We start from the raw sequence: 25,123 nt of genomic DNA, 5'->3' as shown, positions 1-25,123 counted from the left end.
AGTTTTCATTTACGACATTTTAAGTTCCTGTGTGCCTTGAGACAATAGTAGTCTTCTTTGTAGGCGTTGCTTGAATAAAGAGATAATCATGGCAACATTATTTTGGATTTTCAGTGAAATAAATACCAATGTATCAAGATTAAGAAAAAAGAAAAAAGAAAAAATAGTGATGTTTGGATTGCAGTTACCTTCAACAAAATGCATCTCAAAACCAAAAACATCTTTCATGTGTTTATTCGAGTGGCATCAAGTGAAAGTTGTGTGACCGTAAATACATATGGCAGTGTTAAATAAGATGTATACTTATATTTGAAATTCCATGTGCGAGTATTTGCAATATTATAAAGTCAACATGTTTTTTTCTAAAGAGAATCATGTCATGTTATGATTAATAAAAATATTTTAAAATTCAATATATTATATCACATTTTTAATTTCATTTCCCATGATCAATACATGTATCCACCCAATATGTACATTTTCTTAAACTATAATCCCAATAAATGAAATCTGGTTTGCATTTCGTACTAAACATCCAAACCTTCATTTGAATGAATTTCATCGTAACACAAGTAAATGAAAAAAAAAAAGACAATGGTTTTATCACTACCCCCAAGGTGACATGAAATGATTAAAGTCATCAGATGCATTATTGAAAAAAATAAAAATAAAATAATGATTAAAAACTTCCCTCAGACCACACAAAACTGTTTTTTTTTTGTTTTTTGTTTTTTTTTTCTTTTCTTTTTCCAATTATTAAACTCATTCACGAAAGAATACTCCTATAAATAAATAAATAAATGAATCGGGATGCCTGTATTTTTCCAATGTGATAACAAACACATCACTTTTGTGTTGGTTTTCCAATGGAAATGTTGGAGAAAATCGCTTAAATTGAACAGATCCACCAGCCAGTCTGGCTCCACCGAACCCACATAATTCGAAAGGAATCCACGTAATGGCTCGATTCCCACAAAATGTAAGGCCTTACAGACAGACACTTTCTTCCGACTGACTCTCGGAGTGTCGTGACGACGAGGATTTGCTAACGGAAGAGGCGCTGCCGACGAAGCTCTTTTGTTCCGTCTCCGCCAACAAATTTGTTACGAAAAAGTGAAGAGTGGGGGAGGAGGAGAAGGAAGAATAAGAGTCAAGAGGGCGAGGAGGTTGTGAGCACGACCGAGAAGCATACAAACAGACCTTGCAGGCTTTGCTCCTCTGCTTCGTGGACGGCAGAGTTGACAAATATATGCTTGGAGCGCTTTCTGGGTGTACTAGTTTATGCCCGCACCTGTCGGCTCTCATTTTGTAAGCTGTTGGATCAGTAACGGGCGGAAAGAGGGAGTGGGACCGTTTCATTGCTGCCCGCTTTCTTCATGAGCTGGTCATGGTCGTCAGAAGCCTCGGTGAGACCGTCCCAGCGAATGTCCTCGTTCCTCACAGAGAAATTCATGCACTTCCCTCCGCTTTGTTGTATCTGTGCAGCGATGCTAGGAGCAGCATGAGATGGTTCCACGGGCGGGTCTTTGTTGTTTCGGAAATTTACGTGTTCTGTTAGCTCTCACAATTTGCTGCAATTCTCACAGGCTCCAACTTTTGTACGGTAGGTTGAGCGGGTTAGGCTGGTCTTTTTGAAGTATGTGTTGAGAATTGTGATTGTATGCTCATTGTAAACCCTAATTTTCCTGATTACGAGTTTGGGTGGGAGGATGGATTCCCGAGTGCCGGGTGCGGAGAAGAAAGAGGGATGTTTTAAACCTTCGTTTTTTTCCTTTGGATCAACGTACTTTGGCGCGTTTAAATTCTTGTATTGGGCTTTCTGAAAGGGGTCACTACAGCAGAGTGGCTGGGGTTGTTGCCAACGAGTTGGCAGTCACGCCATGTAGCCCGTCCTTTTGGTTCACGTTGGTCGGCAGAATTGGAAACACTGTGAATTGACTATTTTCTATTTCCCTCCACGGCTAAGATAATATTAACTTGCGTTTTTGATGACAGCATTACCTGCTCTAATTCGTTTTACGGTGCATTCTCGATGAAGTAATACGGTCTAAATGTCTTCGCTGTGGACCCGATTGTATTCATCTTTGATGTCAAGAGGGTTTCTTTAAAACCTGGAACCAAAAAACTGGAGTGGTAACAAAGCTGGTGTCTGGAGAGGAGGCTCAAGCAGGCCCAGAAGAGGTTGGGTTTAGCCATGAGCAGCATGAGGAGGAGGGTGATGAGTATTGTTGAGGACCAAGGTGTTTACAGCAGTTCCTGTGGCTATTGTAAATCCTCCTCACGATCTAGTGTTTCGCAAGGTACACAATGTTCTTATCCACTTGTCTTCGAATATACAAATAATTAAGTAACTAAATAAACCCGGGAAAGCATTCTGGTTATTGGAGTTTTCTGCTCGCAAAGTGAATTTCAGAATATCCGACACCTGAAGGTACTGTACCTCTTTTCATGCAGGAATGTGGGCTCATACACTTACTGTGGATGATTACCAAGGTTTGTTTCTTAAGCCTGTTTGTCATGGTCATTATCTAAAAAATCCTGTATATATGATCTAAACAAATCAAATTCTCGTCGTGTGATGAAATGGACGTTTTCTTTTTCTTTGAGAAGTTTTGATAACCTGAGTTCCTGTCCTCCACAATTCCGTGTCATGCATACATAGAACTGCTGAATAGAGGATGGAGGCGATCAGGAAAGTTTCTTTACAAGCCATCAATGCACCGAACGTGCTGCCCTCCACACAGCATCCGATTAGATGCTAATGCTTTCATCATCTCAAAAGATCAGGCTCGTGTCATGCGTCGCATGCAAAGGTAAGAATCGAATGAATGTCCTTGTTCGAATGTCCCCTGCAGTACAAACTTCAGTATGACTAGATAGCGAATGAAGGGTTTGAAATCTCATTAGAAGTAGGATGGTACTTTAAAGCTTTTTACTTCACGAGGGTCGAAGACGCGAACCACTTGATGGTCTCAAATGCTTGAGACATTAATTGTACGTCATTTTTAATGAAGGCATTTCTGTGTTCCATGGTGAACACATGTTGTAATTTCTTCAATGATTTATGGCTATGTGATAAACTAGTGACCTCTTGTGGACAGGTACTTGGAGGGTTCTTACCATGGAACTCGGCCGAGTGAATACAGTGATGTTGGTCAAAGCAATTCAGCAGAAGCACATTGTAAGGAGTTAGGTGAAGAAATGGTTACTGCTGCAAAGAAAAAAAGCATCGCGCATGATACGCCAGATCTGAACCCTCCTACTACTGCGAAGAAGAAAAAAACTTTAGTAGTGGAAGATGAAATACAAGTTCAGCTTTCTGCTTCAATCCAGGATGCCGTCAATAGATGTGTTGAATTTGGCTCCTTGCCTCAAGATTTGGACCTTCCACAAGTAGTGGTACGAAAAGTAACTCATAAAACTCGTGGCAAGTTGAAAGAAATTGAAGGTCAACTAGATTACACCTCTAGCGTCGCTTTTGCTATTGCTGCAGGTGTGAAACGAAAAAGTAATATGGTAAACACTGAAGTGGAAGTAGAGTCCGGAGGCCAAGTGAACAGGTGGCAGCCATTTTCGTCAACACAGGAGTTTTCCCCATCTCTTGTTGCTGAAATTTTGGTTTCTCAATTGGGGAAAACTGGAGATCTGAGTGGGTATATTCCACAAGCTTGCAAAGGCCATCTCAACTTTCTCCTTCTTGGATGTGAAGCTCAGAGCAACTCACTCTCATCTGGGATGGATGCGTCTGTCACACCATCGTATAACCAAGGCTGCCCAGGTGATCTCCATGCAGAATGTGTTTCTTTGTGAAGCCATTACTTTTTTGTCGATCAGACTTGTACTTCAATGACATCAATTATTTCCAAATGTTTCTAGGTTTTTGCGATTTTAGTTAGATTTAAGTTTTCTTGAATTAGGTGTGTTATTACTTCATTACCATTTAAGAACTGTGCTGATTTCAAGCTTAGTTGTTTGTTGGATAATGCTCAACAGCTCATACTTTATGTGCTGTTTTTTGACATCTCAAAGATTTGTTGCGTTTCAGGTGCATCTGGAGAACGAACATCACAAGATACTGGTGACCAAGCAAGGAAACTCAAGTCTTCTTCGCTAACTCCCTCTCTTTCTTCCTCTCCAAATGTCTTACTACCTAGTATTCAAGATATAAATCCAAGTCCCTCTCCATCACTTCCTCTTCCTTCTGTTTCAAGTGTGAAACCACGTCGCATAGCAATCACAATCAAGCAGTCATCCTTTGATGCTGAAGAGTTCGCTCTTTACAAGAAGTATCAGGTCTGGTTTCTTTTGCATGACTCTGTCACAGTGTCACTATATCAGTGTACTCTTGTATTGTTTTCTTTACCTCTGTAAAATCACATGCATGCCATCGTTTGATCAGAAATTTTAAATGGGAACTTGTGGTTGAATCTTCACACTGTATTTTATTTTAAATCCGACAGTAAATTGGCATGCCACAATCTCACAAGTTTTGTTTTGAAAACAAATAATTTACAACGTGATTGATGGGATGGACCAGGTAGCTGTGCACAATGATAAACCAGAGGAGGTCCACGAAAGTTCTTACCGTAGATTTCTTGTGGATTCGCCGCTTATGTATGTTGCACCTGAGAATGACGGTTCGACTCCAAGCTGTGGATTTGGCTCTTTTCACCAGCAATACCGTATAGATGGAAAGTTGGTGGCTGTTGGAGTTGTCGACATACTGCCTTGTTGCCTGTCAAGCAAGTATTTGTTTTGGGACCCTGATTTGGCTTTTTTAGCTTTGGGCAAGTATTCTGCTCTACGGGAGATACAATGGGTTCAGGAGGCCAACAAGTTGTGCCCATCGCTCTCGTTTTATTATCTTGGATACTATATACACACCTGTCCAAAGATGCGGTACAAAGCTACGTATGCACCTTCAGAGCTTCTTTGTCCCTCGAAGTACATGTAAGTTACCTCAACTTAATCTTATTTTTTCTTATAAAAAGGTCTTGATTAATGTACTGCTCACCATACCATTACTTATGCATATTATGAAAACGTTGAGACTACGTAGAGCTGGTTCTGACTTTTCACACATTTGTGTATTCCGTGAAGTTTCTCCTCCGTTACCTTACTTCTGATGGTTCACGTTTGTATTGAATACAGATGGGTCCCTTTTGAAAAAGCACGTCTAGCTCTTGCCTGTTCTCAATACATGTGCCTCTCCAATTGCTCTTCCCCGAATGCCTCAGCTGCAGAGAACTCTGCTAAAAGAAGTGAAGGGGCAGAGAAAATGGAGGATTTCTTTGGAATCGAAGAAGATGATGAAATAAACAATGATGCATCAGAAGCTGACGATGATTACTGTGCTCCAACTAGCGAAGATCTCCTCAGCACCAAGCATGGTCTGCCCTTCGCTCATTCAGGTGGAAAAGATGAAAGTATGGAAAAGAACAAGGAGCGCACTCCGGGTTTAGGAAAAATAATTCTATTGTTGAACAACCAATGCCTTACATTCGAGGTGTGTAAGCTGAATAGTGGGCGAACAATTGCAATAGCTGCTGTGTTGCCTTCATTTTATTACTGTCGTCACTCAATTGTCTGTTTTGAGTTTTTTTCACTAGCATTTCTGACTTACGCCTTGCTTTATTACACTCTGGGTGTCACTACTGTGCAAGACTGTCCTGTTCAGCAATACTGTGACACTTGCTTGTTCGGGGAATTGTTTGTTTGGGTCGGCAGCGCTTGCTAGAGATGCGCGTGGTGCCAGCAGTGCGTATGGAAGCGTTGATTGAGGAGCTCATCTTGTACTTGAGCGGCGTGGGTCCAGACCTGGCTTCTCGCATGCTTTTGGTTCCAAGATGATTTAGGAAAGAAATGTAACACTTCGCCAAAGATCTATGGTAAAAAAAGCTGCAATTGGCAATTTATCCATTCTCTAGCTTTGTTTGCCGGACTGTTGTCTACGGGTTTACCTTGAGCCTTTCTTTTCTCAGATGTGTTCAAATGCTTTGATTGTTGTTTTTGTTGTTATGAAGAAGAGATCTCTTCACCCCGTCGCATGGCAGCGAACGGTAGCGAACACGTAAGCTGTCGCAGTTGGCCTTGCGAAGACGCCGCTATCTTTATGGGTTTGGAGGGTTTTGGCTACCGATTCCTATTTTTACTGGTGCTAACCCCATATTTCGACCCTGGTTGTGATCCTTTAGGATACGAGCCTTCAAAAGCGCATGAATAGCAAGCCGTGGCAAGCATTATCAGCTACAAACTTTGAAGCAGGGCATCTGTAAGCCTACTGCTATGATGCTACGAGGTTAGAGACTTATGTACCGCATTTTTAAAACTTTCTATTACTGAAGGTGTGCACATCTGACTCCAACAAACGGCAGTTTGAGCCGGAAGATATTTCAATGCCAACTAGACTGACAAACTACTGCGTTAGTTATCGAAGTGCCCCATCAAGCAAGAAAAAACGAAATACACTGCTTGCGATCATGTACCTCAGCCCTCAACTACATTACGCTTGTCATGATTGAAGCAGATCTGAATAGTCGGTGTTGAATAGAAATGGCTGACAGTTTCTCTTCCTTAAATTACTGAATCTGCTTACTAGTCTTGTCCTCCTTAGTTGGACTTCACCGATCCTGGCCTCACATTTAATCTACCGGTAAAATTACTGGGCTTTGAATTCCTTTGCTAGACTATGGACTGGTGTCTTCTTCACCTGATCATGGTTTCGAATTTCAGAAAAGCTGTGCCCTTAATAAAGAAAAGAGAAAGGACATACTACAGTTGGATGTTTTAGATGGGAGTTCCTCCAACACGCATGCTGTACAGGTTACCAGGAAAAAAGAAAAAAAGAAAAAGCAATAAAGTCAATGTCAAGAAACTTTGACATGTGGCAAGGAGATGAGTGCACTCTTTTACCAATTGGGTTTTCTTCATTCTTTTAGCAATCCTATGAGACACGTTGCTTGTATCACCTGGAACTACACAATGCTAAATGCATCAATGATTGGCCGTTCTCTTAACTCAGAATGTTCTCTTGGGCCTCCGCTTCACAGGGCAACATGCTGAATAGATTCCTTGACCTCGCATTCTCTACCTTTGAATAGACGATACATATCACCTCGGGAGGGAAATGCAGCAAATACTGCTGCATGTGTTGCGTCGTTCTACCTTACACTCAGGTGAAGACCATTGGTGTTAGTAGATTGTTGCCCTTTTCTTGCGATCTACTTCGGGGAATTCAAGTTTGCTTAAAGCCGAAGCTCACTTATGATTGATGACACCAGGTGATTTGCAGGACAGAGAAAAAGGATTCAGTGCTTATTGATGGCAGGTAGGCATGGGTGGCCCTGAGGCATATGGTCTCTTTTGAATGCACAAGTGGCAAGTGACAACGATGCAAACCCCAAGTGAACCAACAGCCAGCACTTGTCCCCACAAGTCACGATCCCCATCACCTCCTCCTTCTCCTTTCCTTCTTCTGACACACCATTCAAGGTCAATTGCTAAAAGCAAAGCATCCTTCAAAAGTCTGTCCAGCAACTCAGTTCAGTGATTCCAAGCAATTTGTCTGTCTGGATCGACAATAATCCAGAAGTAGTACCACCATGCCTCACTGAATCTTGACGCTTAAACCAACCTCAGCCACCAGCTCCCTACCAAGCTTGATGCCTTAGCATTGTAAACTTTGTGTTGCAGATGATGAACTTCGTATTGATACTCAATACTCTCCTTCCAAACTAAGTGTAGTGTCTCTATTTCATAAGAGGATGGAAATAGTTCTTGTGAACCCCAATGAGTATTTTGTTTTAAAGTTAGCTTTTGTGTAGAATTCACATGAACTTCAATTGATACTTCTTTGATTCAGATTCACTTTTTTTTATGAACAAAAGCCGGTACTATATTTAATGAGGTAAATGTATTTTTGAAGTAGGAGGAGAAAAGACATTTGTTTCTTGTTTATCTTGATGTGAAAGCTGTGTAGTTTTTGCCTAGGAAATACTATTTTTATTCCACCCATCTCTTTTCTATCCATAATGAGTTAGTATTTGGTCTTTTTACAATCTAATTTTAATCCTATCAAAATTCGCCCTGTGCACCCATTTTAAATAGAGAAAATATTTATTTACTCTTACTTTGTCATATTAGTTATTAAAAATACAAAAGAATCTTATCGTATATAATTTACATTTAACCGGTTAAAGTTCAAAGTCTTTCATCATGAAAAATATCATCGTTAATGTACTTGATAATACAAAATATATTTTTTTCTACTTTAATTTTTATTTTATCTATTTAATATATTTTTGTTGCATTTACAAGTAGGTGCCAGTTTGTTCTTCCCTTCTGTGGACCAATTATTGAACATTGGTTTTACAGATGCATCAATTCAATGAAGAATCTCTCTCTCTCTCTCTCTCTCTCTATATATATATATATATATATATATATAAATAATGTACAAAACCACACCTTATTTTCATGTTTTGATATATATATATATATATATATATATGTATATCAAATTTCCTTTTGTCAAGTGATTTGAGAACCTAAAATTACATCATATACATGTCTCAAATATTTTAAATAAAATTAAGAAAAGAAAGTCAAGAGCACAAGTTAAATAAATTAATTTTTTTCATGAGCAAAATTAACAACCATTAAATTAATGTAGAATTCTAAACAAAAGGAATGTTTTTTATTTTATTTTCAAACAAAAGAATTTGGTTTCAAAAACATCTAGCAGGTCCATAGAAGTAGATGTATATGATTGATTGATTGATTGAGTGAGTGAGGGAGTGAGTGATGGAACACAACCTGCATGAAGAAAGGACCCAGCTGCAAAATCATATGCCAGCACAGCACTGATGGACCCATAACCCCTCGTTCCCCACTGTCACAAGTCTCACTTACATCGGTCACCGGAGACCGTGGATCCCGCAGCTGCCCTTCATTCTCCCTTCATGCATACTCACTCTCGAATACTCTCACAAACTCTGCCACATAAGATGTATATATACATATTTATTTGTGAGAGAGAGAGAGAGAGGGAGAGGGAGAGAGCGACATTTGGTGCTGGTGCTGATGGAGGCATGGAAGAGGGCACAGTGTTGGAGCAGGCAATGCACACACTCCATTGCAAGGCTTCTTCTTCTTATTCTTCGTCGGCGCAGAGCCAATTCCAGCTGCCGCTTTCCTTCTCCACCTGGGATTTCTTTCACATGGACAAACGATCTTAGCGACGTGTGTGTGAAAGTATATATATATTTCTACAAGACACCCACACTTGCAGAGAGAGCATATTGAGAAATGCAGTGCAAATCCTGCGGCATGGGATGAACGATAACTAGAGAGCTGGCAGAAGTCTATTGTTAGGGGAAATCCTTTGGGCGCTGGCGATTTAATCGAGGACAGCGTTACTTGACTGTCCCAGCTGCAGTGGTGATTCGAGGCGTGATCACTCCCTCGTGCAAAAGTCATCCCCCTTTTGTTTGGTGTTGGTCAATATTTTATTTATTTAGTAATTTCATTCTGAAATCAGACCGGATCCTCGAGTATCTCAACACTTAGATCCTCCCGGTTTTGTTCGACATGGTGACGGGTGGACTGATGGCTCTGGAGGCTCGACTCTTGTACGTAGACTTGCAGATCTGACTGCTTGGCAACTACCATCTCCGTTTGTGAGGTTGGGTGGTTGGTTGGTTGGCTTCGTGGGCTGCCAATCCCTACAGATGAATGAATGCTATTCTGTTATAAGAAAAGGAGCCTGGCAGTTTGGGTGAGAGTTGTGGTTAATAGGCTGCGGCCCACCATCATACCGTGCCCAAGTCCCTTTTTCGTTCCTGCTGACAAACCACAATGAGGGCTCACACAATGAACTCTCTCTGATTTCTCAATGAGGAGCCCAATAAGAAAATTAGTTGGGTGATTGAGCAGTCTGGTGGTATATCAGACTGGTCCTGGAGAGATGGAAGGCAACAACTACGAAATTGGAAGAAGCTGAAGAAATAGAAGAAAAAAATCCTCAAACTTCCTCTCTTACCGAGGCTTTTCTTTGGTTAAATATTTAATGTTTTTTTTTTTATTAAAAACGATTAGAATGGTCCACTCTTACGTTTTTCGTCGAGGGGTATGACCAATTTCCACTTGGGATTCTTGTGGACGATTTTAAAAGTTTTATTCGATGATCATGTTAATAAATACAGTGTTCCTGGTGACTAAGAGTAAAAATAACGTTTGTAATGAAGGCTCTGCTGTGTCAATTTCAGCACCGTCGTGATGTTCCCATTCTCCAGAAGTAGCGGAGTGGACTTCTGACACCCACGATTGCACTGACGCAGTTACTTTGTGGTGTTGTGTTATCTAACCTGTTGAGCCATGTCGAAGGGGCTCTGTCTTTCGGCAACATGAGTACACAGAAATCGTGGTTTTGTTATACCCGGGGCAGGAAAAATGTGAGCAAAACACGGGCTATTGGGAAGAATTGGAGGGCAGGGATAAGGGCTAGAGGAGCCTGAGGGACCGGTTGGAAGTTGCCAAAGACTAGAGAAATAATCTTTTTCTGCGCCGCAGTATCCTGCTGCCGAGACACGTTTCGTGGAGTAAGGTGAGGGCCAAATCCGCAAGCAAGCGTATTCCCGTTCGACCCTTGCTCCCTATGAATTGATTCTGTAACGTGCCGTGGAAACCGCCCCTGCCCACCTCTGTGAACTTGCACTTCTCTAAGCTATGGCTAAAAAAAATCCGCATCTAGCCCAGAGGAGAGGTATGTTTGTACGCTGCAGGCCGCATGTCTAGCGTCCTTTGTCGGAAGAGGAAACACCCTGGGTGAGGGCTCTAGAAACTTTGAGAGCAGGAAGGAGGGAGGAGTTGAGCATGGTGAAGAGTGTCGGTGCTGCTGCTGAAGAAGTGCTAGCAGGTGAGAATTGGGTGTGAGGGGCCCCCGGAGTGGGAGTGTCAGGCGGGAAAGTGGGTGGAGTTCGCGGCGTGGGGTTTGCTTATTGTGATCTTTAACTGTTTTGTGGGTTGTTCTTGAGTTCTTGGCAGGGTTTGGTTGTTGAATTTTGAGTTTCTGTACGATTGGGTTCTGTCTGAACCCTAACGATTCTTGGTTTGTAAGATTCGTCGTTCCTCTAGGTACTGGTAGTATGTGAGCATGGTAGAATTAGAAGCTTTTTGATTGGTGCGTTTGATCTTCTCAGTGCCGTTCAAATATCGAGGTTTGGTCAGTTGCAAGGGATGTGATATCGCTGCTCTCTTAGGGCATTTCTAGGAGATGCGTTTTGGTTTCTTGAGGGATTTGGGATTAGGTTACCGTTTCGGTAGCGGCAATTACCAGACGCACATTGCAGCCTTGCCAAGGAACTTAGAGTGATGTTTTTTTCCGACACATCCTTACTTTCATCGCACCTAATTCGATGCTCCTCTATAGGTGACCTTTGACTACGGGCCGAACTTCTTATCTCTACCAATGCGCCACTGTAAGCGTGTCCGTGAGCACTGGGAGCTACTTCCTCTATGATCTTTGAGTTTGACTCCAGTTGTTTTGGAAGTTTCTCCTGAAGGCCTCCGCTGGAACTTTTTGTGAGACTGAACCACGGCTCTTGAATTAAACACACTCGTTCTTACCAACTTCATGTGCAGGTTTCGTGTATGGATGCGGCGTTGGAATCTACACATCTTTTGATGTTTAACATTGATGGAAAATTAATACAGAAAGAAATCAGAGTGTACTGTAGAACGGGTGCATGATAGCTCCTATATCTTCTCTATAAACGTGTTCTTCGAAGCATGGGTACGTAGGTGGCGACAGTTCCTTGCCGCGAGGTTTTAGCATGGTCCGTACTAATGAGGAGCGTATTGCCCCTTTATTTACTGCAGCTGTTTGTGGGCGTTGTCCATATCTGACTCGTACTTGACTGAGGCATGAAACTGACAATTTGAAATGAAGACCGTCTTGCAATCGATTCTCGGAAGAGGCTCTGGCTAATCGTTTTGTTTATTTTTATTCTTTCGCTTTTGTGTAGTCTCGATACCATTGACAATCCTCTACAACATGATTATACCTGGGAGTTGTCCCAAGCAAGATTTAATCCTATAAATTTTTTATTAGGTAGTCGATTTGAATCCTCTAAGTGCCTGAGACCTTTGTTAAGGTCCAAACAGATTTCTGGCTTTCAACTAGAGTACGTGACTTTCAGAACCCTGAAAATTTTCAGAATTATTTCTTTTTCTTTGACCCAGGTTTGAAGCGGTTCATTTGAAAGATCGAAGTTCTTATGCGCAGACAAAGCCAATTGATGGAACATGCAGGTGATTAATGTGCATCTAAGGTCATGGGGAATAAAATAACTCGCAGGCGTACTGTGATTGACGAGCGTTACACTCGTCCCCAGGGCTTATACCCTCATCGCGATGTGGATCAAAGAAAGCTCCGCCGTCTTATTCTTGAGTCCAAGCTCGCTCCTTGTTTTCCTGGTGCAGAGGAGCCCGCTACAGACCTCGAAGAATGCCCAATTTGCTTTCTGGTGCGTCTTGATCTTGGCGTTCGGAATTGTTAAACCCGGCAAATAAGAAGCTTCATACAATTTGCCTGTCATCTGTTCTAAGGGTTTTGTTGGTCTTTTCGGAGGCCTTCCATGAATATAGTTAGAGGATCAGGTTAAATAGTGTAATAGGTTATTGTTGAAGTAAATGAGCTGACGTGATAGGCTACTGGGGTGTTGATGGTTTCGGTAACAGCATTATCCAAGCGTGAACAGATCCAAGTGCTGCACAAAAGGAATATGTACTGGTACGTAATTGTCATAAGCAAACCGCTTACGTGCATGCGCTTAGAGCATCTGTAGTAATTTCGCCTCCTTTCCAGTATGCCTATTCTAATAAGCAAACTGGTTTGGCTGCAGAGTGTTTCCTGCAGATGAAATCTCCGCATGTTGCCCGGCCAACACAGTGAGTGATGTGTGCCCCCATGTTTGTTTCAAATCTTCGTTCAGCCAAGACGCACCTCTAGTTACAGTCATGTGCATTTTTAAAATTACACATTGTCTCAAACACTCTTCCCTTTTTAGTTTCAAAATAAATTGTTTTCGGCAAATCATGGTAGTTGCCCCGGAGTTCGTATATGTAGATCAATTGCACGAATTTGGTATTGACATTTGTTTTCGACTTTTAAGGTGCCCGTTTTGTAAGACTCCTCAATACGCTGTTGAGTATCGAGGAGCCAAGACGCTGGAGGAGAAGGGGATGGAGCAAGCGGTATTCATCTTCACTCTCATCTGACTTTGCTGGTTTTGTGGGCAGATGTGGGCATCGTGCATACATCTCGACGGATGAGGAGAATTATGAAGTTTTGCAGAAGCTTCATTGAAGTCCACTGACAGACTGCATCTGTCCATGCCCAATTGCAGGAGGAGCAAAAAGTCATAGAGGCAAAAATTCGCATGCGTCAACAGGAGCTTCTGGATGATGAAGAACGGGAGCAACGTAGGGAGGAGAATATCCGTGCGGGCCGAATCAGATTGCAGACACCTCGATCCCAACCTGTCACTAACAATGAGATTGCAAGTGCTCCTACGGATGAAATCAATTTTCTGGATTGGGGGTATGGTGATCGTCAGCCACAGGTGAAGTCTTCTGTTCGGTTTAAAAACTTTCGAACAAACTGTTTTATAAGAACGGAAATTCACCTGCGGACAAAGTATTAATATTGCTTGGACTTCAACCTTGGTTGCTGCTTTTCAAGTTCTAAATTTTATTGCTTTTTTATTTATCAGGTCCTTGAAACACTTGACTCTCGTGAGAGTAATGCTCCACGATTAAATCCCTACTTGTGGGTGGAGGGTGATTATCGGAGATCAGGAGGTTTTGATGCAGCTGCACCATCTCAACAATCAGCGGAACCAAACACCGTGCCTGCATTAAGCCAACAACAGCCTGAAATAGGTGTTCCGACTCTCCAGGCCCCTTCTGGTGCGATCAGAGCACGACACAGGTACACAAAGCTTCAAAACGTTTCTTAGAAAAGATTCTCAAGTATGAGACCAAATTGGATCATCTGGGACTTGTTCTGACGTTGATCTGTGGTTATGTCAGAGATGATGACTTTGATCTTGATCTCGAGGACATTATGGTAATGGAGGCAATATGGCTCTCTATTCAGGTTCGCTCATCCTTATATGATCTATTCCTTTGCTCCAATAGTTTCAACATAAGCCTTTATTTATGCCTTTTTCAATGCCAAGCAATAGTGATGTTGCGGGCTTGGTTGTTCTTTTCTGCATTCTGTGTCGTCGTAACATGTCTTCTCAACCTATCTTCTCGAAGTGTTTTCGTATGGATTTAAACTCGGCAAAATATACTGTTCAGGAGCAAGGAGCCCGACACAGATTTTCAGATGGAGAGGCAACTCGATCTGTGCCGAATAGACCAGCAGGGTTAGCATTGGAAAATAGTTTCAGCTCCGAATTAGACGGTACTAATACTCGAGCTCCACCTCCCCCAGCAGTACCTGAACCAGAATCTTGGCATCAGCATTCTGGTAGACAAGGCACAGCGGCGGTGGGCCTAGCTGGTGCTATTGCTGCGTTGGCAGAGCAACAGGCTGTCTCCCCTAATACAACACATGCCATTCATCCAACAGTTACGAGTTCACTCCAACCTTCACTCTCAGATGATCATAGCGTACCTGAGGTTTCTAACATTAATGAAGAACCCTTGGTAAGTACTGGAGATGCTCCGGCTTCGCAAGCACACGAGAGCTCCCAGCGTTCAGAGGAGTTACCTCAGAGTGGCAGAGAGAATGGGGTGCGGGAAATGCCCGTTGTGGTATCAACATCTGGAAGGGGCAAAAGTGATGCGGAGAACTCAAGTAGAGCATTTGAGAAACTGGCCAACTGGGTGAGCTCGACACAGAAAGAGTACAAAGGCTCCTCAGTGAACACATGGTTGGGTGATCAAAGTTCGGAACGGGTGGAGGTTGGTACCAGCTTCTCCAGTAGTGTACCTTCGGCCTCTGACTTGCCTTGGGAAGCGCCGGATATTCCATCCGATTCTCGGAATGGTGAAAGCAGTGGCGGTTTTAACAATGACAAGGTGCTGGTGCCGGATAGCTTTGAAGAGCAGATGATGTTGGCTATGGCGCTTTCTCTTGCTGATGCTCAAGCAAGGGTCCGCCATGGAGGCAACCATTCGGGTCCTCTTCCTCAGGCTACCCACTTCACTGATGCCCAAGCAAGGGTCCGTCAAGGTATCAGCCGCTCTGGTCCACTTCCTCGGCCCACGTACATTGGACAGTAATAATTAGATATCATTTGGATTCCTTCTTAAGATTTCTCCCTTGGATTCCAAATATATAAATTGTTACGTGTTTAGAGATCAGCACTTTGTTTAACCTCCCTTGAAATTTGGATGCCTAGTCTAGTGGATGCTATGTCCGGCATTCGAGGTTATCCTGCCTTGCAATTCATCATCTCGGTTCCTGTGGTATAGCATCAGGACAGTTCGATTTCTATTCAAGAGGTAAGTGCAAGGAGGGGATGATTCACGACCCAATGCATGATTTATTGTACCATCGCCCTATCATTCAAAGAATGCAAGGGCGACAAGTAGTACTCATTTTTAAGTATCTGATGACAGATACTTAATTTGTATAATATTAAACGCCGGGGTTTTTTCATCTCTGAACTAGATGTTCCTGAATATGCTCGTACAAAGGATTCGGAGTTCTTTGATTCGCAGCTTGTTCTCGCTTGACTGTAAGATGAATTATTTCTATTTGGCATTAGATGTAACGTTCTGGCTGGTAAATATTCACTTATCCCACATTAGCATTTTTCATTAAGTGCACTAAATAGAATTTAAATGTGCTGTAATTGGGTGAACACGAAAGATTGTATATGTACTCAGACCTAAGTCTGCGTACTCAACATCCTTTCATCAACAATTCCCACAATACATGCATGATAAATGAGTGAATCCTCACAAGGATATACAAAGACATTACCAACCAAATAGTAAACAAGAGAAACAAGATTCATTCTGCCAAAAAAGCATATCTGAAAAAAAAATGTAAATGTATATATTTATTCATTTAAAATTCCTATTACAGAAAGAAACGACAAGTCAAACAAACAACGTACTGTCCTGCAAAATGCAGCATGGCTAAACCCCAACGTCAACCACTGGAATTACTTGCTCCAATAAGAGGATGCAAGGCAGAATCACCAGAGTTGTGCTTGACAACCGAGACCCTCCTTCACAAACTCCACAGCAAACTCCTACACCCAACCAACCATTGCATAATCGTTCACACATTCCACCTCCACCACTCTCCCGCCTCAATCGCCTTCCTCGACTCACACCCATGCTCCAAAACACAAAGTGCAACGCAGCACAAGTATCCCTCGCCCAAAAATCTGCATCCTACATCATCATTCTCTCCTTCTTGCACCGTCCCAACCGAGCGACGTGAAGCTCCTACCTGCAGGTTGTCCCGGTTACGGCCTTTACTCTACACCAGCCCTCCACATCCACGGATCCTTTCCTCCGACCCCTGCCTAGCCCCTTGCGTTTCGTCTCCATCGTGCAATAAGATTATACCCCAGGGACCGCTGCCTCCTCTACCCATCTCTTCTCCTCGCGCTGGAGCTGGATCTCTCGTGCTCATGCATGCCACCTGTGGTGGTGCTGGTGCAGCTCGTGCTGACAATCGCTTGTCTTCCTCGTATCCTGCCCATCTCCGTGTCCCCCATCGCCTCACTGCGGCGGCGGCTGTTGCTGAGGAGGAGGCATCCCAGGCCGCGGCCCATACATCCCCGGGGGTGCACCGGGAGGAGGAGGCATCCCGGGTCTTGGAGGTCCCTGCATGCCGGGGGGCATTCCAGGTCGTGGAGGACCCCCGGGCCCTCCCATCCCTGGCGGAGGCCCGCGCATCATCGGAGGAGGACCCATCGGCCGCTGTCCATACGGACCTGCCATCCCTGGTCCAGACATCTGCGGAGGAGGTCCGGGAGGAGGCGGCATTGGTCTTCCTCCAGGAGGACCTTGCCCGTAGCCTTGAGGAGGCCCTTGTCCGGGGGGCCCTTGCATCATCTGCCCCGGAGGCCGCATCCCTGGAGGAGGTGCGCCTGGCGGCCCCGGCATTGGGCGGGGAGCGAATTGCCCTGGGGGTGGAGGCCCGAGAGGTCTCACTCCCGGCATCGGACCGGGCGGGGGTGTGTAAGTCACGGGAGCTGCCGAAACCTGAGGTCGCGGCTGCATCATCCCCGGGGCAGGCCCGCCCACTCCTCTCGCAGGCCCTGCCAGCCCTGGCTGAGCCTGGTTCAAAGGTGCAGTCGGGATTCCACGCCCTGCGGCACGCCCCACCCCGGGACCTCCCGCGGCAGCTGCGGCTGCTTTCGCCCTGGACTCGTCCGGTGGCGGGGGCCCCTCCACCGTCATCGAAATCACCTCCTCCCCGCGCAAAAGCAGCAGCCCCAACGTCCTCCTCTCTTCCCTCTCCTCCTGAGTTTTCCCCTTCTTCGGCGGCACGCGTCGCAGCTCCTCGCAATCACCCAGCACCAAGTTCATGTGGCGATCGAATGCCATGAACTTGCCAACCAGCTGCCGCCCGTCCTGTATCGTCACCCGCATACGCCAGTTTATGTACAGTAACAACTTGGACGTCTTGGATATCGACATCCTGACCGGATTTTCTCCGCACCCTGCCTCGCGTATTCTTCCCCACGCTCCCGCTGCCGACCTCCTCGAAGCACCCGATCGCGACTCCGACCCGCCAACCCCTCCACTGCAAACGCCGGAAAGCCTCAAAACCCTAATCAGCGGTTCCTCCAATACAACCAACAATGCCAGAAGACTCTGGCGCGGTCACGCCGCCACACAACGCAACCTCCAAGACATCAATCTACCGGGCAACCACGTTCAGGGGTCGCGCGACAGAAAGCGCCCATGCTCCGACTTCGCACACCGCCAAACAGCGCTGCAGGCGCAAGCCGAATTCAAGACGAGGTCCAGACCTAAACTGAGTGACCTGCTGGAGGCAGCCATGACGACGACTATGTTGGTGGTATCATCAGTCTCGGCAGTTTTAAGAGGGTCCTCGTCAGCTTGAACGATACATGATTGCATGGGGATTTGTAGCTGCACACTGCAACGGGAAATTCTCTGTTTCTAATGTGTTCGACAAATATAGATTCAGTTCTCACTGTAATGGAACCTGGTCAAGAAGGAATTTGTCATTAAAAACAACGACAAGTTAGTAAAAGTTACTTCTCTCTCGACCTTTTTTTCTAAATTTCTTGAAATTTTCTTGAGTAGTTGCAAAATTCACTTTGATATTTATAAACGCTGTGATTGCGATACAATCTTGTTAAAATTACACATTGTATCGAATACGAAATTGACATAATTTTATACATACATACTACTATTACTTAATTCATAGTGAAAATTACATATTTCATTAAAGTTTCTTTTCTTTGTTTAAAGTTAATTATAAGGGGTATGTTAGCAAATTTTAGTAATCACATTTTTATAATCTAATAATGTAACTGAAGGACAACATAAATCTTCCAAAAGCCTGAACTTGGGATGGACCTCATCTGAAAAGGGAACGTGAGAGACTTTCCTGAACATACTCGTCTCACCAAGTGGAGTGCACACCCACTTGTTCATAATTTCATTCTTAAACAGTAGGATCCTCCAGTTGAGAATTAGACCTAAATGAAATGAAGGCTCAAATTGGATTAATTTGGTATCATCGCACACAGAATACTCGTCAAGGATCCTGGCCAACGATCATCAATTAAAAATTGCTTGTTTATATTGCACAGGTCGCAATCGAACACAGTGGGTCGTCACCAGAACCCCCCCAAAATTGCTGTGGCTGTCCAAAGAAACGAAGCCACAACCAGCATCCGCAGGTCTGCGTGGCAAAGCTCTCCCTGCCCACCCTGCCCACCCTGCTTCAAGCGCGGGAGCATGGGAGAGCGCGGGGGGCGGGGGGAGAGCGCGGAGGCCGCCACAACAGCAAACAGGAGGAGCAGGAGGAGAAACGAGGGAGGGAGGGACATTCGATCGGGGAGGAGGATTCGAGGAGGGAAATCGGCGAAGCCTGGTCAGGCAGTTACACTGCGCTGCGACCACACCAGACCCGGACTCACTCTCGCCTCCATTTCACCTCCCCCCCCCGCGCTTCATCGTCCCCAGGTATGTGCGCACTACTGCTACCCCTACCCTTCTCTTCCTTCTTGGGGAACTGAGTTTAGGTCTGGACCTCGTCTTGAATTCGGCTTGCGCCTGCAGCGCTGTTTGGCGGTGTGCGAAGTCGGAGCATGGGCGCTTTCTGTCGCGCGACCCCTGAACGTGGTTGCCCGGTAGATTGATGTCTTGGAGGTTGCGTTGTGTGGCGGCGTGACCGCGCCAGAGTCTTCTGGCATTGTTGGTTGTATTGGAGGAACCGCTGATTAGGGTTTTGAGGCTTTCCGGCGTTTGCAGTGGAGGGGTTGGCGGGTCGGAGTCGCGATCGGGTGCTTCGAGGAGGTCGGCAGCGGGAGCGTGGGGAAGAATACGCGAGGCAGGGTGCGGAGAAAATCCGGTCAGGATGTCGATATCCAAGACGTCCAAGTTGTTACTGTACATAAACTGGCGTATGCGGGTGACGATACAGGACGGGCGGCAGCTGGTTGGCAAGTTCATGGCATTCGATCGCCACATGAACTTGGTGCTGGGTGATTGCGAGGAGCTGCGACGCGTGCCGCCGAAGAAGGGGAAAACTCAGGAGGAGAGGGAAGAGAGGAGGACGTTGGGGCTGCTGCTTTTGCGCGGGGAGGAGGTGATTTCGATGACGGTGGAGGGGCCCCCGCCACCGGACGAGTCCAGGGCGAAAGCAGCCGCAGCTGCCGCGGGAGGTCCCGGGGTGGGGCGTGCCGCAGGGCGTGGAATCCCGACTGCACCTTTGAACCAGGCTCAGCCAGGGCTGGCAGGGCCTGCGAGAGGAGTGGGCGGGCCTGCCCCGGGGATGATGCAGCCGCGACCTCAGGTTTCGGCAGCTCCCGTGACTTACACACCCCCGTCCGGTCCGATGCCGGGAGTGAGACCTCTCGGGCCTCCACCCCCAGGGCAATTCGCTCCCCGCCCAATGCCGGGGCCGCCAGGCGCACCTCCTCCAGGGATGCGGCCTCCAGGGCAGATGATGCAAGGGCCCCCCGGACAAGGGCCTCCTCAAGGCTACGGGCAAGGTCCTCCTGGAGGAAGACCAATGCCGCCTCCTCCCGGACCTCCTCCGCAGATGTCTGGACCAGGGATGGCAGGTCCGTATGGACAGCGGCCGATGGGTCCTCCTCCGATGATGCGCGGGCCTCCGCCAGGGATGGGAGGGCCCGGGGGTCCTCCACGACCTGGAATGCCCCCCGGCATGCAGGGACCTCCAAGACCCGGGATGCCTCCTCCTCCCGGTGCACCCCCGGGGATGTATGGGCCGCGGCCTGGGATGCCTCCTCCTCAGCAACAGCCGCCGCCGCAGTGAGGCGATGGGGGACACGGAGATGGGCAGGATACGAGGAAGACAAGCGATTGTCAGCACGAGCTGCACCAGCACCACCACAGGTGGCATGCATGAGCACGAGAGATCCAGCTCCAGCGCGAGGAGAAGAGATGGGTAGAGGAGGCAGCGGTCCCTGGGGTATAATCTTATTGCACGATGGAGACGAAACGCAAGGGGCTAGGCAGGGGTCGGAGGAAAGGATCCGTGGATGTGGAGGGCTGGTGTAGAGTAAAGGCCGTAACCGGGACAACCTGCAGGTAGGAGCTTCACGTCGCTCGGTTGGGACGGTGCAAGAAGGAGAGAATGATGATGTAGGATGCAGATTTTTGGGCGAGGGATACTTGTGCTGCGTTGCACTTTGTGTTTTGGAGCATGGGTGTGAGTCGAGGAAGGCGATTGAGGCGGGAGAGTGGTGGAGGTGGAATGTGTGAACGATTATGCAATGGTTGGTTGGGTGTAGGAGTTTGCTGTGGAGTTTGTGAAGGAGGGTCTCGGTTGTCAAGCACAACTCTGGTGATTCTGCCCGTGCCAGCGTGTAGTGCAGCAGACTGATTTTGAGTTTGATATACAGATTGCGTCCTGCTGCGCTTTGTTTCGGAACCTCATTTGTAAATCATTGGGTCTTTGGGACAACCCCTCGTCCTCTCTGCTGGCTTTATATTATTGTAAATGTGCTTTAATGGAAGGGACGTGAATTTGGCTTTGTGCACACCGAACCTGCAGGTTCTCTATTTTGTGGGGATTCGTGGGAAGAGATCTGAAGTATCAATCACTGCCTTTGCATAGAGGATTGGATATATTACTTGCGTCATTACGTTACATTTTCCTGAAGCTTGTTTTCGTGACAAGCTTATCTTTTTCCTGAATGGGTTGAAAATGAAGAGTTGTACGTTATTTTTTTTATCTTTTTTTTGTATGTTCAAGTTGCAGAGATGGGACTATATTAGTATACTTGATTATGTAAACCAATTCTAGTGGCCTTTTGTAGGGACTGTAATAGATCCTGTCTTCTTTGTAAGTCCCTTGACTTTTCAATCTGCATCTTCTTCAACTCTTCGTATAGGAAGGGTGATTGTTAGTGTCCAGGCATTTGGCAATCAGTGTTTTGCACTACAGTGATCACATTGGAAGGACTGCATACAACTTATAATTTGGTCTTCAAATATATGGAAGAAATTTTTGTGAACAGCAGGACTTAAATGCAGGATTGAAAAGAACTAGCAATGCCATAGAGGAGTAGATTTCTTGGAGGATGCAATGCATGGAAGTTACCATTTAAAGACTTTTACTACTTTTTTTGAAAAGTGTAACTAAGTGCAGTTTTTATCTCTTGGATATGTCACACACAAAGACCTACATTGGGAATAAACAAAGAATTAGATAAAGATCTGAATATTGATGCTACCAATTCACATAACATTTGTGAAATATTATGTATGATGAAGTTTGTGCAAATACTATACATTTTTTGTAATAGAGTTCTTAACTTCATTTGACAAAATTCAAAGACAAGAAATAATGTCAAGAGAAGGTTTATTTGAACAAAATCCAAGCCTACAATTGCACATGATATTAAATTTGCAATGATAGAATGATGCAATGAATTATGAGAAATAATTTGCATTGTTATCTTTATTAATTGATATTGATTTTTCAAAACACAAACATTGGATGTAATAGGAACTAATATTAATATTGTAGATATAAATGCCATAACAATCTATTAGGCAAATCTATATAAGTTCTTATCAACAATAATGATATGGTGCTTCTTCTAAAGAAATAGAATAATAAGAAATTCATTGCTTCTAATAAAGATAAAAAGGTAGATAAACCATAAATGCAAAAAAAAAGTAGATCCAACTTAGTAGATTGCATTTGCGTATTATATGTAAAACTAAACTATTATCTTGTTGCTAAGACAAGATATGAAAATGTCAAGCTCATTATTTACAAAGAAGTGATCATTCTTAATAGGAATAAAATTGACTTTAAGACAAGATTCATAAAGCACATATTATAAGAAATTAGAGCTTTTGTAAGAAACTTGATCTTAATAGACATGGTTTTTGCTAATATATATATAAGATCAATGTTAAATAAATAAAGATTGTTACATATAACACATTGAGTGTTACAAATCAATCACAAGGTATGTAATCTAAATCAAATACAAATATACAACCAACAAACTCTCAAGAGAAGATGATGGATCTAAATACCAATAAATCAAGCCATTTCTTGTACTACAAAAGGAGAATCTAAGAATGCAAGTATAAATAGAAGAAAATCTTCAAGCTTTTACTAATTGGCTAAATCACCATAGACAAATAAATCCGTACAATAAAATTTTTTCTCTCAAAAACCACTCACAAGACTTGATTTGATAAGAATGTCAAGTCAAGGAATTTTTCTACTTAAGTATTCAAATCCTAGTGTACATCAATAAGTGAAGTAATGGAAAAAGTTGAATGGACGAATAACTACAAAACTAAACTAAATCATATATATTTGATAGAATTGAGCACTCAATACCATATCATGTGACATCAATATAATAATCATACTTGTGCAATACAAAGAAGGTATGCTAATATTGACAAGGATTTTTTTTTTAATAGAAAATACATATAAAATACATATAATCTCACTTAAAAGGATTTGTATATGATAGACCTAAATAATGCCAAAAGTAGAAAAATATGAACACAAAAAAATCTAGATCTTATATTCTATTATTAAGATATTAGCACAAAGGCTAAAATAATCTTATTAGATAATATATTTTTAATATACATATTTAGATATTATTGTCAAAGACAAGAACTTGATGAATATAAATATATAAGTGAATATTTTAAAAAAAAAGATGAAAAAAAAATAAGAATATATATATATATATATATAGAAGAAAAAACTACAATGGCTATTGCTAAAAAAAAAAAAAAAAAAAAAAAAACTAGAGATCCTTGAAATTAGACTATAAGCAAGAAAGGAGTTGATAAGAGTGAAGAAGGCCTTATTCTTGTTTCTATATATACTATCTAATTAAGAGCTATGTGGCAACATTCTATATGACCTTCAATACATGTCTAACTCACATGACATATGTCTAACTTGTAAGATAAGCTTTACATGTACACCATATGTCCAACTTGTACCATAACTTACAAACATATATAACATATGGCTGATTTTTAGGCCAAATTTTAACTTATCAATTACCTATAGATACATATAAATGCAAAATTATGTCTATGAAGCTTTTAAAATACTATTCTATAAGATATCTTTAAATTTATTTATTTTTATCTATTTTTATTTATTTATATTATCTAAATAATTATTAGAATAAATATAGATGTCTATAACACTATCCCTTTTTTTAAAGACAAATTCCATAAAGAATGGTGATCACATGTTGAAAAAGTCTTAGATAAGTTAAATTATGTTTGTAACATATTTTAATCTTTATTTCCTTTGAAGGTAGTTGATAGGTCTTTTTAGCCATTGATAGTATTCTATATTAAGGCAAAAAGACCACTTTGATATTTAATCATTGTTGATGCCTTCATAACTTCTTTTAAACAAAATAATAGTAATACCATCTAGAATTATTGCTACTTCTAACAATATCACAAAATATCAAGAGTTTTTTTTAAGGTCATAATATCAAATGTATTGTATCTTATCATATATTTGAGGAATGATATATCATTCTTGAGGGCTTTCATTTTTATTGTCATCTTAAAGGTTGTGATAATTATAATGTCTTATCTGATAAATCAATAAACAACAATTCTTGAGTAGAATTTCTTAATTGTTGATTTGTTTGTTTTGTTTGTTTTGTTTGTTTGTTTGTTTGTTTGTTTTTTTTTTTATATTATATTTTTTATTTTTAAATTTTAGTGCTATAAATACAAAGAAACCATAATCAAAGATAGATGATATGATGCAATCCAATATCATTTTTTTATAGTAAGTAATTGTTTTATTTTTCATCTTTATTGTGATGGATATTGTTAATAAAAAGCTTTGACTTTTGCTACTATATTTATAATATTCTTAGCTAACTTCTATACACATTCATCAATATTATATCCGCACTAATAAAAAAGATATTTTAACCTAAGTCGATGGTGACTTAAGTCTAAGACTTCATCTACTACAAACTCTTGATAATTATGCACATCAATAGAAGGAGGTAGCATTTATCTTCTTTCTGAGATATTTATTATTTTATATGGCTTAAAGAGAGAAATATGGAATATGGAATGGATTTTTATAGACTTTGATAGGTATAATTTATATGCAATTAGATTAACTTATTCATAAATAAAAAATGATTAAAGTCTATGTATGAAGCAAAATAAATCCCTATTAGTGAAGAGTCTATTCTAATTCACAACAATGTAATTATTCCAATTTCTAATAAGTATCTATTACTATTTAATTAAGTATTCTACTATCCAAAAAATCTCAATTGTGATTAATATAAATCCCTCTAATATATATCTATTCTAATTAATCAATATCAACTAGCTTACAATTTAATTGATTAAGTTATTTCTTATTTTGTTTACT

General features: G+C 42.7%; 4 protein-coding genes across 10 annotated transcripts; 3 read left to right on the top strand and 1 right to left on the bottom strand.

Annotated features, from left to right (window-relative positions):
* Window positions 1-1,016: 1,016 nt before the first annotated feature.
* LOC112280162 (arginyl-tRNA--protein transferase 2) lies at window positions 1,017-6,915 on the top strand. 2 transcript variants are annotated; one of them, XM_090249059.1, is made up of 10 exons: window positions 1,017-1,603; window positions 1,996-2,300; window positions 2,455-2,493; window positions 2,663-2,813; window positions 3,102-3,778; window positions 4,046-4,293; window positions 4,538-4,950; window positions 5,152-5,506; window positions 5,728-5,888; window positions 6,195-6,915. In XM_090249059.1, exons 2-9 carry the CDS (start codon window positions 2,195-2,197, stop codon window positions 5,848-5,850), a joined length of 2,112 nt encoding a protein of 703 aa, XP_090105185.1. In that variant the 5' UTR covers window positions 1,017-1,603; window positions 1,996-2,194; the 3' UTR covers window positions 5,851-5,888; window positions 6,195-6,915. The 2 variants fall into 2 exon arrangements, with proteins under 2 accessions (XP_090105185.1, XP_024371075.1); XM_024515307.3 differs by having other exon boundaries at window positions 1,018-1,406.
* A 3,432-nt stretch (window positions 6,916-10,347) lies between these two features.
* Window positions 10,348-15,673, top strand: LOC112280201 (uncharacterized). 6 transcript variants are annotated; one of them, XM_090249054.1, is made up of 11 exons: window positions 10,382-10,915; window positions 11,429-11,477; window positions 11,641-11,791; window positions 12,241-12,524; window positions 12,739-12,790; window positions 12,903-12,948; window positions 13,173-13,254; window positions 13,407-13,622; window positions 13,773-13,990; window positions 14,092-14,158; window positions 14,365-15,673. In XM_090249054.1, exons 4-11 carry the CDS (start codon window positions 12,333-12,335, stop codon window positions 15,292-15,294), a joined length of 1,803 nt encoding a protein of 600 aa, XP_090105180.1. In that variant the 5' UTR covers window positions 10,382-10,915; window positions 11,429-11,477; window positions 11,641-11,791; window positions 12,241-12,332; the 3' UTR covers window positions 15,295-15,673. The 6 variants fall into 6 exon arrangements, with proteins under 6 accessions (XP_024371174.1, XP_090105180.1, XP_090105182.1 ...); XM_090249056.1 differs by lacking the exon at window positions 11,429-11,477 and having other exon boundaries at window positions 10,427-10,915; window positions 11,641-12,182; window positions 12,284-12,524; XM_090249055.1 differs by lacking the exon at window positions 11,429-11,477 and having other exon boundaries at window positions 10,560-10,915.
* Window positions 15,674-16,053: 380 nt separating this feature from the next.
* LOC112280202 (uncharacterized) lies at window positions 16,054-18,060 on the bottom strand. The gene has a single exon (XM_024515412.3). The coding sequence runs from the start codon at window positions 17,674-17,676 to the stop codon at window positions 16,753-16,755; it is 924 nt and encodes a 307-aa protein (XP_024371180.1). The 5' UTR covers window positions 17,677-18,060; the 3' UTR covers window positions 16,054-16,752.
* An 845-nt stretch (window positions 18,061-18,905) lies between these two features.
* LOC112280203 (uncharacterized) lies at window positions 18,906-21,248 on the top strand. Its single transcript, XM_090249058.1, has 2 exons — window positions 18,906-19,203; window positions 19,492-21,248. The coding sequence occupies exon 2, from the start codon at window positions 19,598-19,600 to the stop codon at window positions 20,519-20,521; it is 924 nt and encodes a 307-aa protein (XP_090105184.1). The 5' UTR covers window positions 18,906-19,203; window positions 19,492-19,597; the 3' UTR covers window positions 20,522-21,248.
* The last annotated feature ends 3,875 nt before the right edge of the window (window positions 21,249-25,123 follow it).

Source organism: Physcomitrium patens, chromosome 3 (genome assembly GCF_059467195.1).
Source record: "Physcomitrium patens ecotype Gransden chromosome 3, ASM5946719v1, whole genome shotgun sequence".
In the NCBI taxonomy this organism is placed as follows: domain Eukaryota; kingdom Viridiplantae; phylum Streptophyta; class Bryopsida; order Funariales; family Funariaceae; genus Physcomitrium; species Physcomitrium patens.
Note: the sequence above shows the minus strand (reverse complement) of the source record. Positions and strands in the feature narration are given on the sequence as shown.